This window comes from Glycine soja, chromosome 10 (assembly GCF_004193775.1).
Source record: "Glycine soja cultivar W05 chromosome 10, ASM419377v2, whole genome shotgun sequence".
NCBI classification, from domain to species: Eukaryota; Viridiplantae; Streptophyta; class Magnoliopsida; order Fabales; family Fabaceae; genus Glycine; species Glycine soja.
Window position 1 is genome coordinate 27,511,969 of NC_041011.1, and position 13,759 is coordinate 27,525,727.

General features: G+C 41.6%; 1 protein-coding gene across 1 annotated transcript; it reads right to left on the bottom strand.

Moving 5' to 3' along the window:
- Positions 1-5,989: 5,989 nt before the first annotated feature.
- Positions 5,990-7,965, bottom strand: LOC114371588. The gene is made up of 2 exons (XM_028328982.1): positions 6,968-7,965; positions 5,990-6,890 (listed from the first exon to the last, which is right to left on the bottom strand). Exons 1-2 carry the CDS (start codon positions 7,963-7,965, stop codon positions 5,990-5,992), a joined length of 1,899 nt encoding a protein of 632 aa, XP_028184783.1.
- Positions 7,966-13,759: the final 5,794 nt, after the last annotated feature.

Here is a 13,759-nt window from a genome sequence, read left to right on the forward strand (position 1 = left end):
CAGATGAATGAGAATGGGTGAAGGTGCAAGAACAAATGAAGGAAATATCTTATATTATATATCTTGATAGCAAAAATACATAACGCCCTAACAGGGAGAAAACCCTAAAGCCTAGGCCCAGCTATAAGGTTAAAACTAACGAATTACATTATGCCCGCCATGGAAACTTCGATGTGTTCAACAACTTGTCAGTTTCCTAATTGGAAATGAGGAAGGCACGATTGTACCCAGTTTGAATGGTCTTGGAGGACTTCGTCGTGCATCATGGCGACTTGCTCTTCACACCTCCAGCCCGCATTCACGAAACTCTTGTTGATGTGACATGGATGGGCCTCTTTCACTGGTGGCCTTTGCTGTTGGCCCATGCCCCCGCTTCTCCTCTCTAGGGCGCTTCTTCTTACATCAGCATGCGTGGATGTTAGTCGGTGAAAACGACTAACTTTTATGTAGAAAACTTGTGTATATTGTATCAAACTTCTCCAATTTATAGTTGTTTTCATAATATTATAAGTACTTTTTGTTAAATATAGGTAATAGAAAATTTATACTTTTGTTTTGTGTGTTTAATAATCAATTTCTCTCAATTTCAGGTTAATTAGGCAAATTGGCAAAAGTGTTGTTTTCACCTTCTCGCTAAGCCAATATGCTGGCTTAGTGAGCATTCGCTAAGCGCAACACTCAGTGGCTAAGCGCGAGGAAGAATCCAGAAGAAGATGAGCTGTCAAGTTCGCTGAGCGCACCGCTCCAGGTCATCAAGCGCACCGCTTCATCTCATCCACTAAGCGAGAGAAGCACACTAAGCCAAAAATCACTAACGTGCGCTAAGCGGTCCATACGTGCGCTAAGCGCACGAGCACGAACAAGGCCACCTATTTAAGCCTGAAATCAGATTTGCAAAAGGAGTTTGGCATTTTTCTTAAAGAAGCCTCTGCATGCACGAGAGTCTGGCCTTGGCTTGAAGCTTTTGCATGTTTAGGAAGTTCTAGTGAGAGAAAGGTCCAAGTTCCAAAGAGTTCTGAGAGATTTTGTTTTGTGAAGATCTACAGAGACGCGAGTTCGAAGCTGAAGCCGTTCTAAGAGCTTAAGATGAGTTTGTGAGTGATTGTGAGATCCTAGAGGTGAAGGAGACATCCTCACCACTTGTGTTTTTACAGTCTTTCATCTTGTTCTTCTCTTTGTTGTTAAGGAGGTTTCCGGACTATGGAAAGCTAAATCCTCTGTTGGATCTTCCCTGTAGGTACTTGATGTAAATATATTTCTATCTATGTAATGATGTTTTGTGTGTTCTCTGTTCTATCTGCTTTTCATTCCAGTGTGCATTTACCTTGATCACATAGATGCATGCTTTGTTAGGGTCATTCAACAGTGGGAACTAGTTTGATTCTAAAGTCCTTGATAGTATGGGACTAAGTTGTTGTGCTATCATGAGGGATCAGGGTACAAGAACTTAGTTGTGTATGTGTGTCTTAATGCGGTATTGGTTGAGTTTAGTCTTACAAGAGGGATCTATGGACGAGGCTTGATCAGGACTAGGCTATCATGAGGAATCGGGGTCTAGCAGTCCGGGAGACAACATAGGAACGCATGAGCATTGTTAAATAGAGAACATCCTTTTTAGCATTAGGAACCTATGAGGAAGACCAACGCTTTCTCTACTTGTTTTTACACAGTATTTCTCTTGCGTGATTTTCTTTCTTTTTGCCTAGATAGTTTAAATACATGTTCATAACCACAGTCATATTTTCATACCAGACGCCTATTTATCGAAATAGCTTGCCAGATAACACAAGTTTCCCGAGAGTTCGATACTCGGTTCTTACCGTTTTATACTACTTGTGCTATCCGGTACACTTGCCGGCCGCGAACAGTGGGCCTATAGCCTAGTCCAAACCTCCCGCGGTTTTCCTTGAATTCTACCAAGCTGGCCATTCCATCGTGTGGAAGCAAAGCTTTCCAAGTTTATTTTGATGATGGCAAAGACTGAAGTCAAGAATCAAGAGTCAAACAAGTTTCAAGAATCAAAGAGTCGTTCAATCAAGAATCAAGATTCAAGTGAAGATTCAAGAGAAGACTCAAGATATGCAAGAACTTCAAGAAAAACATCAAGATAAGTATAAAAATATTTTTTCAAAAGAAAAGATTGAATAGCACAATTTTTCCAAAAGATTTTTTCAAAGAAAAATCTTTTACCAGAGTTTTTACTCTCTAGTAATCGATTACCAGAAGCCCAAACAGTTTTATAACTATTTTACAAAGTAGTAATCGATTACCATGGGCATGTAATCGATTAACAATGTTTTTAAACGTTGGATTTCAAATTTCAAAAGTCATAACTTGTGATAAAACATTTTCAAACTTGTATAATCGATTACACAACATTTGTAATCGATTAGTAGTGTTTCTAAATGTTTTAATTTTTAAATTTAAACATGAAGAGTCACATCTGTTGATGTGTAATCGATTACACTATGATGGTAATCGATTACCAGTGACTTATTTTGAAAAATAAATTACCAAAAGTCACAATTCTTAAAGTGACTAGCTTCTGAAGATTTTCTAAGAGTCACAACTTTTAAAGTGACTAGTTTTCAAAAAGAGTCACAACTTTTAAAGTGTCTAGTTTTTAAAGAAATTGCCAAGAGTTACAAACTTTAACTTGAGTCATCAAATGACTATAAATATGTGACCATGGCACGAATTTCAAAAATAGATTCCTCTCATTCTAAAAGAGATTCCTTTCATTCATTTGCGAATTAAGAACAGATTTCTTTCATTCATTCAAAGCATTCTTCTAAGAGTTTTAGTTCAATACTTTCTTTATTCAAGAGAAGTTCATTGGCAAAAAACTTGTGCTATTCGTCTTCTTCATTTCTTCTCTCTCTTGCCAAAAGAATTCAAAGAACTAACCGTCTGAGAATTCTTTTGATTCCCCAAACAAAGAATTCAAAGAACTAACAGTCTGAGAATTCTTTTCCCAAACACTGAATTCAAAGAACTAACCGTCTGAGAATTCTGTGTAAGAAGCGAGTAGCTTCTTGGTTGTAATAATGAACACAAGGGAGGGTACATCCTTTGTGGTTCGCTTCAAGTAAAAGGTGCATCTACTTGGTTGTTCAAAGAGAACAAGGGAGGGTACATCCTTTGTGGCTTTTTGCTTGTAAAGGATTTTACAAGGTTATTGGAAATCTCAAGAACCGTGGGTTGCTTGGGGACTGGACGTAGGCACGGGTTGTGGCTGAACCAGTATAAATCGACGTAGGCACGGGTTGTGGCCGAACCAGTATAAATCTTGTGTTTGCTTTCTTCTTCCCTACACTCTTTACTTTTCAGCTGTGCACTTTTTATTTCCGCTTTACTTTTGTCTAAGTTATTGTTTCTGTTCTTTACCTTCTCATAACTTAGTAGTAAATCCTAATTGAATCTAGTAATATTAAGAAAGATAAATTTTAATTAGTCAAGACACATTAATAATTAATTCAACCCCCCTTCTTAATTATTCCGAGGCCACTTGATCCAACACATAGTTGTTCCGTCCTAAACCCATTCCGGGCTTATACCCATGTCCTAACATCACACGGGCTACCATCATCGCAGCGTCAAACATACGGGGTCGCATCGAGAAGGATTCCACAAAAGCATTGCTCACTACCTCAAAGGACTGAAAAGTCATCTCCAAGGATTCTTCTGCAGCTTCAACATATGAAATAGAAGAAGGGTAGCTTACTAAAATGTCCTCTTCCCTCGAGACAATGACCAAATGCCCTTCCACCACGAACTTCAATCTTTGGTGGAGCGTTGTTGGTCGCCTTATACGACTAAATTTTGTATAGAAAACATTTTCCAAAACTTGTATATTTCCCCAATTTATGGTTATTTTTGTAGTAATTTGTAAATAAATCTTGCTTTGTTGTTAAAGTTGTCTCTAGAATATTTCCATTGGATTTAATGATGAAATCTATGCAATTTTAGGTTAAAAAGAGGCTAAGTCATGAAGTGCTAAAAGTGACAGTTGAGCTCAGCTCTGTAGTTGGGCTAAGTGCAGCTTCAGCGCGCTTAGTGCAATAGAAGAATCTAGTAAAGCACCAATATCAAGGCCGCACACTAAGCGCGAGATTAGTGCGCTAAGCACAGCGGTTGTCTTCAGCCAGGCTCAGCGCATGACTGGCGCTAAGCTCAAATCCACTTATTCGCACTAAGCGTGAGGGTGGCGCTAAGCACAACGTCGCGGATTCAGAGCCTATTTAAAGCCTGTCTTGTGCAGAATTAGGGCAGACAGATTAGCAGAGAATTCCAGAGCACACCACAATGTCTATTTCGAGAAAAGAGCTCTGGAGGCAGCAAGAGGAGCAACTTTTGCAAAGAGACCTAGGTTTTGTAATTAGATAGAGATTAGTGAGTTACAGAGTGTTTGTGAGATGCTGAGAAAAGGAGGAGGGATCCCCCTTCTTGTGTAAGGAACAATTATTCTGTACTCTTAATCTCAATTATTGTTAGGGTTTTTTTGTAATGGCTGGCTAAACACCCTTGTTGGGGATTTCTAAGAAACAACTAATGTAATTATTTTAATATCTATTTGATTGTGTTTATTGTGTTCAATGCTTCTTTCAGTGCTTAAATTATGGATGCTCTTGGTCAGATCACCCATTTGTGTGCATACTTAGGTGACTTTAGCATTGGGAAATGTATTGTTGCCTTAGAACTTGATTGAAGCAGGATTGAAACTTAGTCTTGAATGAGGGATCTGCATATAAAGTTTTTGTTTTAAATATGCTGTTACAATAATGTTGTTTGATCTAAGCTTAGTCTTAAATGAGGGATCTGCGGATGAAGCTTAGGTTAAGTTAGTCTAAACTTTTGTAAGCTATTTAAGCTGAGCCTAGTCTTAAATGAGGGATTTGTGGATGAATCTTAGTTTAAATTAGTCTAAACCTACGAGGGTTGTCTAAATTAAGCCTAGTCCAACAAGAGGGATTTGAGGACGAAGCATGGATTGATTCAGCCTAACTAGGGATTGAGGTTTAATACTTTAGGCTACAACATAGAACACAAAAGCATGATTGATTAGAGAAGTATCCTTATATGCATCAGCTTGTTTGTTAGAAAGACCCAACACTTTTACCTACTGTTGTTAATTTTACTTACTTGCATTTTTACTATTTTTAGCCTAGACTTAGTTTAATTCTGTTCTAAACCATCAATTATCAATGTTTCTTTCAACAATGCCTTATTTATGAATTTAACCCTGTCTAATACTAGTTCCCTGAGTTCGATACACAAATTCATCTGTTTTAATTTTAAATACTGGACGATCCAGTGCGCTTTCCGGAAAATCGGATTTCCCTTGAACATATTTGTATAAAGAAAAATTGGACCACAAAGTAACTGCAGCAAAAATCCAACAAGCGTCAAAGGGACCACTCCAACCAAGTGAATCCACGGCCGGCTCAAAAGACAGTTGTATGTCAGATTAATGTCCATCACTTGGAAGGTGATCTAGAAAGGGTGGGGTCCAATTTGAACTGGGAGATCAATCTCCCCTATAACATTTCGGCGGGTGTCGTCAAAATCCCGTACTATCATAGAGCTCGGCCTTAGATGCGACACATTGAAAGGCAGCTTGTTTAGTGTACTCTTAGGCATGACATTAAGCGATGAGCCGTTGTCGACGAGTACCTTAGCCACAATGTGGTCCATACACTTGACGGACACGTGCAGGGCCCTATTATGTCCTGGCCCATCGACAGGGACTCCTCCTCGGCGAAGGCGAGGTAGTTATTAGCCATGATATTGCTGACGATGCCCTCGAAGCCTTCCACAAAGATATCTTGGACCACACGGGCCTCATTCAAAACTTTAACTAGCAACACCTAGTGAGGTTCGAAACTCTTGAGCAGCTCTAACAGAGAGACCCTAGCTAGGGTCTTGTTGAATTGCTCAATCACCTTGAAATCACTCTATTGAATGGTCCGGAGGAACTCGTTGGCTTCTTCTATGGACACTTTCTTTCCGTTGAAGTCTCCTCCTTTCTCAGTGGATCTCCTGACCAGAACATCCTATCTAGAGTGGGGCTCACTTCGTTGGTCTCTTCTGCGATCACCTTCACTTTTCCTTTGGAGTCTTTAGACCGTACCAATGGGTCAGGTGCCGTGAAGACGCGTCCACTACGGGTCACACCACTTATGCTAGCGATGTTGGTAACTTTGGAAGAAGGTAAGCCACCCTTGACAGCCCCGTCCCTCTTTTCGCTGGGCTGGCGAGGGGCGTATCTCCACGAGACTGCCTTGTTGCTTTGATTAGGGAAGGGGACAGGTTTGCTGCCCGGGATAGGTCGAGAACCTTGGGGTTTCTGGGAGGCCACATCCCTGGTGAGGTGTATCACCAAAGGCTTGGGTTTAGTAGGGCTTTCTTTGTCCGCCGACTGCATGCATATGTGTTGTTCTCCCTTGTTCCCTTCACTGATCTCAAACCGGCCTTGGTCCATAATTTGTTGTAACAGCTCCTCCGCCATTGAACATGTTTCCATGTCATGTGATGCACCTGGATGCATCAAACGGGAGTCCCCTTTGTGCCCATCAAACGAAACCATGCTCTCCTCTTGCAAAGCTTCAAAGATAAACCTTCTTGAGGTTACCACGCCCTTCATTTGCTTAGGCCTCTGTAGCCCGTATGCCTCTATTGCATTTATCGCCAGTCCCCCATGATTAGCGAGCGAATTTGTTTTCACATTTGGGTCATCTTCTTGGAATGTTAGCCATCCCACATCAATCAAGCTTTGGACCTTATGCTTGAGGGCCACACACTGCTCAATTGAATACCCCGGAGTACCTCCATGATACGCGCAGTTCGCGTCGGGGTTGTACCACCTCAGGAAAGGAGACTGGTAGATTCTTCTGGTGGTTACCACCGCCAACTAGTTGGTGATTAAAGATGGCAACAAGTCCTGTATGACATCGGAATCGATGCGAACTCTGAAAGCTTCTTCACTAGAGGGTTCCTCCTCGAATTAGAACTTGTGCTAGGATTGAAATCGCCGGCAGGATGAGGCCTTGTAGGAGCCGGGGCTTGAGCGGGGGCTCTTTGTGGTGGGGCAGATGTCCTTTGCTGGACGGGTGCCGAGTTGGAAGGGTTTCTAGCGCGGGCCAAAAAGCTGGGATGGTGTTGGGCATACTGTTGAGTATTGTGAGGGGTTGATTGGGGTTTTGGCCAAGCAGGAGCTGAGGTTACGGCATGAGCATCCCCATCTTTCCTCTTTGCCTCAGTCGCCCTGGATCTTCTGTTGCTTGTGCTGGCAGGAGCGACATAGTCAAACTTCCCCCTTTTTAGGCCTACCTCGATCCTCCCGCCCGGGAATACTAGATCCGCAAAGCTAGAGGACATGTACCCTACTAACTTCTCATAGTAGAACATTGGGAGTGTGTCCACTATCATGGAGATCATCTCCCTTTCCATCATGGGAGGTGCTACCTGAGCCGCCAAATCCCTCCATCTCTGGGCGTACTCTTTGAAAGATTCGTGCTCCTTTTTGCACATGTTCTGGAGCTGCATTCTATCTGGAGCCATATTAGCATTGTATTGATATTGCCTAATGATGGCAACCATTAGGTCCTTCCAAGAATGGATCTGGGAGGGTTCCAAGCTAGTGTACCAGGTGTTCGCTGCCCCGGCTAAGCTGTCTTGGAAAAAGTGCATGAGCAACTTCTCATCCCTTGAATACGCCCTCATCTTTCGACAATACATTTTTAGATAATTTTTGGGGCAAGTGGTCCCTTTGTATTTGTCGAAATCTGGTACCTTGAATTTGGGAGGGATGATAACATCTGGTACCAAACATAAATTGGTCATATCAGCAAAAGGGTAATCAATGGAACCTTTGACCACTCTTAATCTCTCCTCCATGAGATCAAGTTTTCCTTTTCCCTCCGCTGCCGGAGGTGGTCCCCCTACGGAGAAATGTAGTGGTTGCATCGAGCGGGGTTGAGAGGCTCCCGCAGTATTAGTCTAAGGCATGGCATGGAATGTCGGTCCCTCAGCGGTGAATGGGGGGTACGAGTCGACGTCAAGTGAGGCACGCTCCCAAGGCTCTTTGTTGGTGCCCCCTATAGACTGGGGAAGCTGACCTTCGAAGGTTATGGGAACAGCATGATCCACGTTCTCAAGCATGGTGGGCGGTGTGAAATTGGGGGGTAAGCCATAGGGGTAGGCATTTCTGTTATACCCTAGATGCGGGCCGCCGGTGCTCCCCAATATCTCTCTTCCTCGTCCCCCCATGTTCGGGGGGGGGGGGGGGTTGATGTGCTTGATTCGTGGCAGACGGAAGAGTAGGATCTGCCTCGGCGGCGGCAGCCGTGGCCGCATTGCTTTTCATTAGTCTTTTCATTCTTAGGATGGCTTCCATCATGGAAGCCATTTGGTCTTTTAAGGCCACCATATCGGCTTTCATCTATTCTTGCACCTCTTCTACGTCACCCATGACTATAATTTTAGCCCGGGTTTGATAGGGGTGCCTTAGAGTGCGTTTAGTTATGGTGTTACTTCCTAAAGGAACAAAATGCGGTGAGTAATGGACAAAGAAAATAAACATGAATGCATGCTAAAGATAAGTTGTTGAAGCATTGGATTCACACAGAGATTTTAAGTAAATACATATGATTAAATCAACCTCATTTTATTAGGGAACAAAAAGGGTTTATCTAGTCAAAATCAAAGCGATAATACAATTGCCTTAGTGGCTCCTAATTATGTGGGCCATCAAATCAATCATGTGTTGGCAATAATTGAGGAGCCCGTGAACCTCCTCGGGTGCCAAGTACACATCCGCCATTGCCTTGGCCTTGGGTAGCAGTCGGGGAAGCTCTTGACTCCCATTCAAAGTAAAGGCGAACCTGTCCATCCACATCATTGCTTCTCTGTGCAATGAATCAATCACCTTTTCCCTTGCTTCCCTCTTCGCTTGCAGGACTGATACCTTGGCATACTCGTCCTCTAGCCTTTGCTCATGAGTCACTGCTAGGCTTAGCTTTTCCTTGTACTGGTCGATGATGGCCTACATATTTTCTTCGGTCGTGCTTAATTGCTCGGACAAGCTTCTTTACGACCTTTGGCAAGCCTTTAACTCATCTTTCAAGATCATGCTTTCGACCCGTGACTGATCCCTTTCGGCTCTTCAGAGCTTAAGCTCACTATTGCTGCCCCACAAAGCTCCTTGGAACTTGTTTCGACCGTGTTCTTACTTTCGGGCCCTCTTGGTTTCTCGTTCCAAGGCTTCGGCAGTGACCATATTGATGTCCATTAGTTCATCGTACTTATTCTGGACTTTGATGGCTGTTGACTTGAACTTCTCTTTGACTACTTGGGCTCTTTCAAGTTCTGCTTTTAGGGTTTGCACTTCCTCACTCTTCTCTGGAGTTTCAGCCTCTTCCTCTCTTGCAGCTTTTAGCTTTAGGAGCCAATCCAACTCTTGCGTTCGGACTCTCAGCCACTTATGATAGCCGCCAGTGATCCCGTTGCTACTTCTCCTAAGCTCCTTATCTTTACTTTTCACTGCACCTCATGCCTTGTGAACTCCTTGAAGTACTCTCGCATTGGGGTCACTAAAACCCCAGGCGATGAAAGGCGTGATGCTTTCCTCCGACGATGCTCCTCTCATGGGGTAGCCAAGTTGTCTTATGGCAAGGACGGGATTATAATTAATACAGCCCCTTGTTCCTATTAGGGGAACATTTGGAAATCCTTCGCATGAGGATAAACCCTGGTTCTTCCTTCCTTCCAATGGGGGAACCAATTAATGGATGCCCCTACTTTCTTGACGAAAAAGGTGCAAGATAAGCCACACATAGAGAACTGGTGTACAACAAACAATTCTTGCACCGCTTTTTTTGCATCTTTGGTCGAACGTGTCATAAACATCGGCCAAAATAGCAATGATCGGGCTTTCCTTGCTATAGTGATAAGCAAGGAAGGCATCAACTGCTTCTAGGTCCACTAATTCCTCCACATTTGGAAAGAGGATGACACCAAATATCAACAGTGCCAAGATGTCAATAAACGAAGTCCATTCCCCTTGATTTGCCAACGCCTTCGCCTTTTCCTCCAAATGCTTCCTTGGTTTTCTGACTACCCCGTTCCTATTTTGCTTCACATGGTCCAACTCTTGTACCGAGATTTTAACTACCTTGGATACTCTTGCCATGGAAGGGTAGAACCCTGAAAAGAGATATGGCTTTCTTCCTCCCAGCAGACATCCCAGGATCTCTTCAAATTCTTCCACAGTCGGTACTAGCTGGAAGTCCCCAAACCTGAAGCGCCTTTGGGGCTGATCATAATACTGAGTAAGGGATGCAATTGCTTCCACAGAGACTTCTACCATAGCTAGGTCCCAAATCTTCTTATAGGTCTTGCGGATGGCTTGACATTGGAGCTGACCCATCAATTGCCCCAATTCTTGCAAACTGGCGACCTCTAAGCTTTTGATTTTGACTTGATAGAACCTTTTCTTAATCAAAGGTGTTTGATTTGATCCCATGTTTACCAGAATGAAAAGTTCTGTTTGAATCAATACTTTGATATCCTATCATGGAGGAAATAGGATGAATGCAAGAAGGGATGCTTATGCTATGCATGACACAAATGCATTTTACGGATACGAGAACCCAAAAGATCATCTTTTCTTAATTGCAACATTTGGCAGCGCGGTGCCCCATGTATGCATTTAAAAAGGTGATACAGACCTTCCTACTTCCCGTGACAAAATGACGTGACCAAATGCAACGCATGCGTGATGATGCAATACAAACATAAATGCGTAAAAGTGCATGGTTGATAGCATAAAAGAGGAACATACAAGCATGGCAATATCATCAACCAAACATACAGCAGAGACGCACATGAGCATGACATTAAAAAGATATGCATGGCAGTGTTAAGGAAAACAAACACACTGTGTGTCCGCTCATGCCCCTATTTCAAGAACCTAAATGGGAGGAACTAAAAGGCATTTAGTGATGATTCCCAAGGTGGTTATATCTAGCTTTCAATGGTCTCTAGAGATATCATTCCCTTTGATATCAATATTGTGGAGGTAGGGACTACCAGCGACAACATATCATCAAAGAGAAAAATTCTAGAGGAGGCTTCACTGTCATCAAGCAAGTCGGAGACTTAGAATGACCACAAATTCACCTCCGCTTCCAATGTTCCCACAGACCCGAGTACAAGGCCCTTAACAACTCACCGTGTGTGCAAAAAAGTGTAGGTGTTTGTGTGCATCAAATGAATAAATTTTTATCTCATGCATACATTAAAGCAAAAATACACTAAAAACATCATAGAGTTATACACAAGAACACAAGAGAAATAAAGGGAAATCAAAGGGGAAAGTCTTAAAAACATTGCACAAGATTAAATGGCCTAACTCTCTAAAAACAGCACCCATCGAAGTCGCCAACTGTCGCAACCTACCCTTCCGCAAGAGGGCGACGTGAGGCTCACGGGTGCATCTTCCAAGGAAGGAAAATGCGTGGAGTCACCACCAACGTTTATTTGAGGAAAACGTTAGAATAAACCAAAAGTGGGTCTACGAACTTTAAGAATAAATGGCTCGGGAGTTGTTTTTATGCATTGGAAAGGTATTAGCATCGAACGCGTCCATCACAAGGGACGACAGCCTTTAATCAAATGTGCAAAATCATGACTTTTAATTTATTTTATTTTCCCTTTTTCACGTTTTTTATCATTTGGGATCGACAAAAGTGGGGCTTTTGCTCCTACGTATCCTCAATTGCGATGAGGAACTCAAACCTACGTAGTTCTTTGAGAAAGCAAGAAAATTACACGAATTATTGATTTTAGACTTTTTAAACGGTTCATTTTAACCGATAAAAGTAAAAGGACCGTTTAAAGCATTGGACCTTGAAACGGTTTCAAATGACCTTTTTGCGAGCAAAGCTTGATTTGTGAGTTGATTTTATCCTTAGTTTCACTTGGTTATTTCTCAACTCATTAAAAGAGAACTTTCAAAGTCAATGTTCGGTTGAAACTTGCCTTTTTGATGATTAACCAAGGTTACAGCACAAACGATCGGTTGAATTTTATTTTAAAGGTGATTAAATGAGATTACAATGCAAATGATCGGTCGAAATTCATTTTAACATTGATTAAGTGAGATTACAATGCAAACGATCGGTTGAAATTTGCTTAAAACGAAGAAAAAAAGTACCGAAAGTAGACGAGATGAAGATGAAAACATACAAAGCAAGGATGGACCCCTAAGGGTGCATAGAATAAATTCAAAGCTTCGAAATGGAAAACTAACCAGTTGAAGATCGAGAAACAATGAAGAACGAACGAAGAATGTTCACATAATTGGTCACGAAAATGTCACAGAAGCGTTACGGAAGCGCTTGGACCTTGATTTTTTCCTTCTTTCTTCTTCTCCTCACTAATTTTAAGTGAAATTTGAATACCAAGGGTGCTGAACCCCTTCCCCTCAACCTCCCACGCCCTTTTATAGCCAAAATAGGGGAGGGGCTTGCCACCCAGCTCGCCCAAGCGAGCTGATGGCTTAGTTTAGATGCAACATGCTCGTCCAGGCGAGCTGGTTGCTTCATGTTGAAGCCTCCTAGTGGGACTAGATGGGCCCAGGGCTAAGTAACACCCCCTAAATTGATCTTTTCACCCCCATTTTGAGTTTTTTCTCATTTCCTTCTGAAACGTTGTGAAATCTTACGGATCGCGTGGCAATTGGCTTTAAGAAGCTCAACGTGACCAGCAAAAATCCACATGCCGACAAACAATTGTCCCGAGACGAAATTAGGATATGATGTGGAAGCAAAGCTTCATGATGAATCAACAATAATTCAAAGGTGTTTTGATGATAACAATGATGGCAACAAAAGATGATGGCAAAAGTGATGAACAAAAAGCCCAAGTGAATCAAAGAACATCCATCTCAAGAGAATCAAGAACAAGTTAAGAGTTCAAGAATCAAGAAGAATTCAAGACTCAAGAAGAAATCCTACAATCAAGAATCAAGATTCAAGATTCAAGATCTCAAGAATCAAGATCAAGATTCAAGACTCAAGATTCAAGAATGAAGAAAAGACTCAATCAAGATAAGTATTAAAAAGTTTTTTCAAAACTTTGAATAGCACATGAGTTTTTGACAAAACCTTTACCAAAGAGTTTTTACTCTCTGGTAATCGATTACCATAATGTTGTAATCGATTACCAGTAGCAAAATAAGTTTGAAAATGTTTTCAAACTGAATTTACAACGTTCCAAATATTTTCAAAAGGCTGTAATCGATTACAATGTTTTGGTAATCGATTACCAGTGTCCTTGAACGTTGAAATTCAAATTTAAATATGAAGAATCACATTGTTTCACTCAAAAGCTTTGTGTAATCGATTACACATATTTGGTAATCGATTACCAGTGTTTGTTTCTGAAAAATCTAAAGATGTAACTCTTCAAAAAGGTTTTGACTTTTTAAAATGGGTTTTAAGTTTTTCTAAAAGTTATAACTCTTCTGAATGGTCTTCTTGACCAGATATGAAGAGTCTATAAAAACAAGGTTTTGTTTTGCATTTTGAATCAATCATTTTCCAATCTTTCTAACAATCTCTTACAATCCTTTACAAGCCTTGAATCTCTTGAAATCTCTTTGAACTTCTTCTTCTTCTTCTTTGTACCAAAATCTTTCTGAAGTTTTCTAGTTGTCCAAACCTTGAAAACTTGTGCTATTCATCCTTTTCATTCTCTT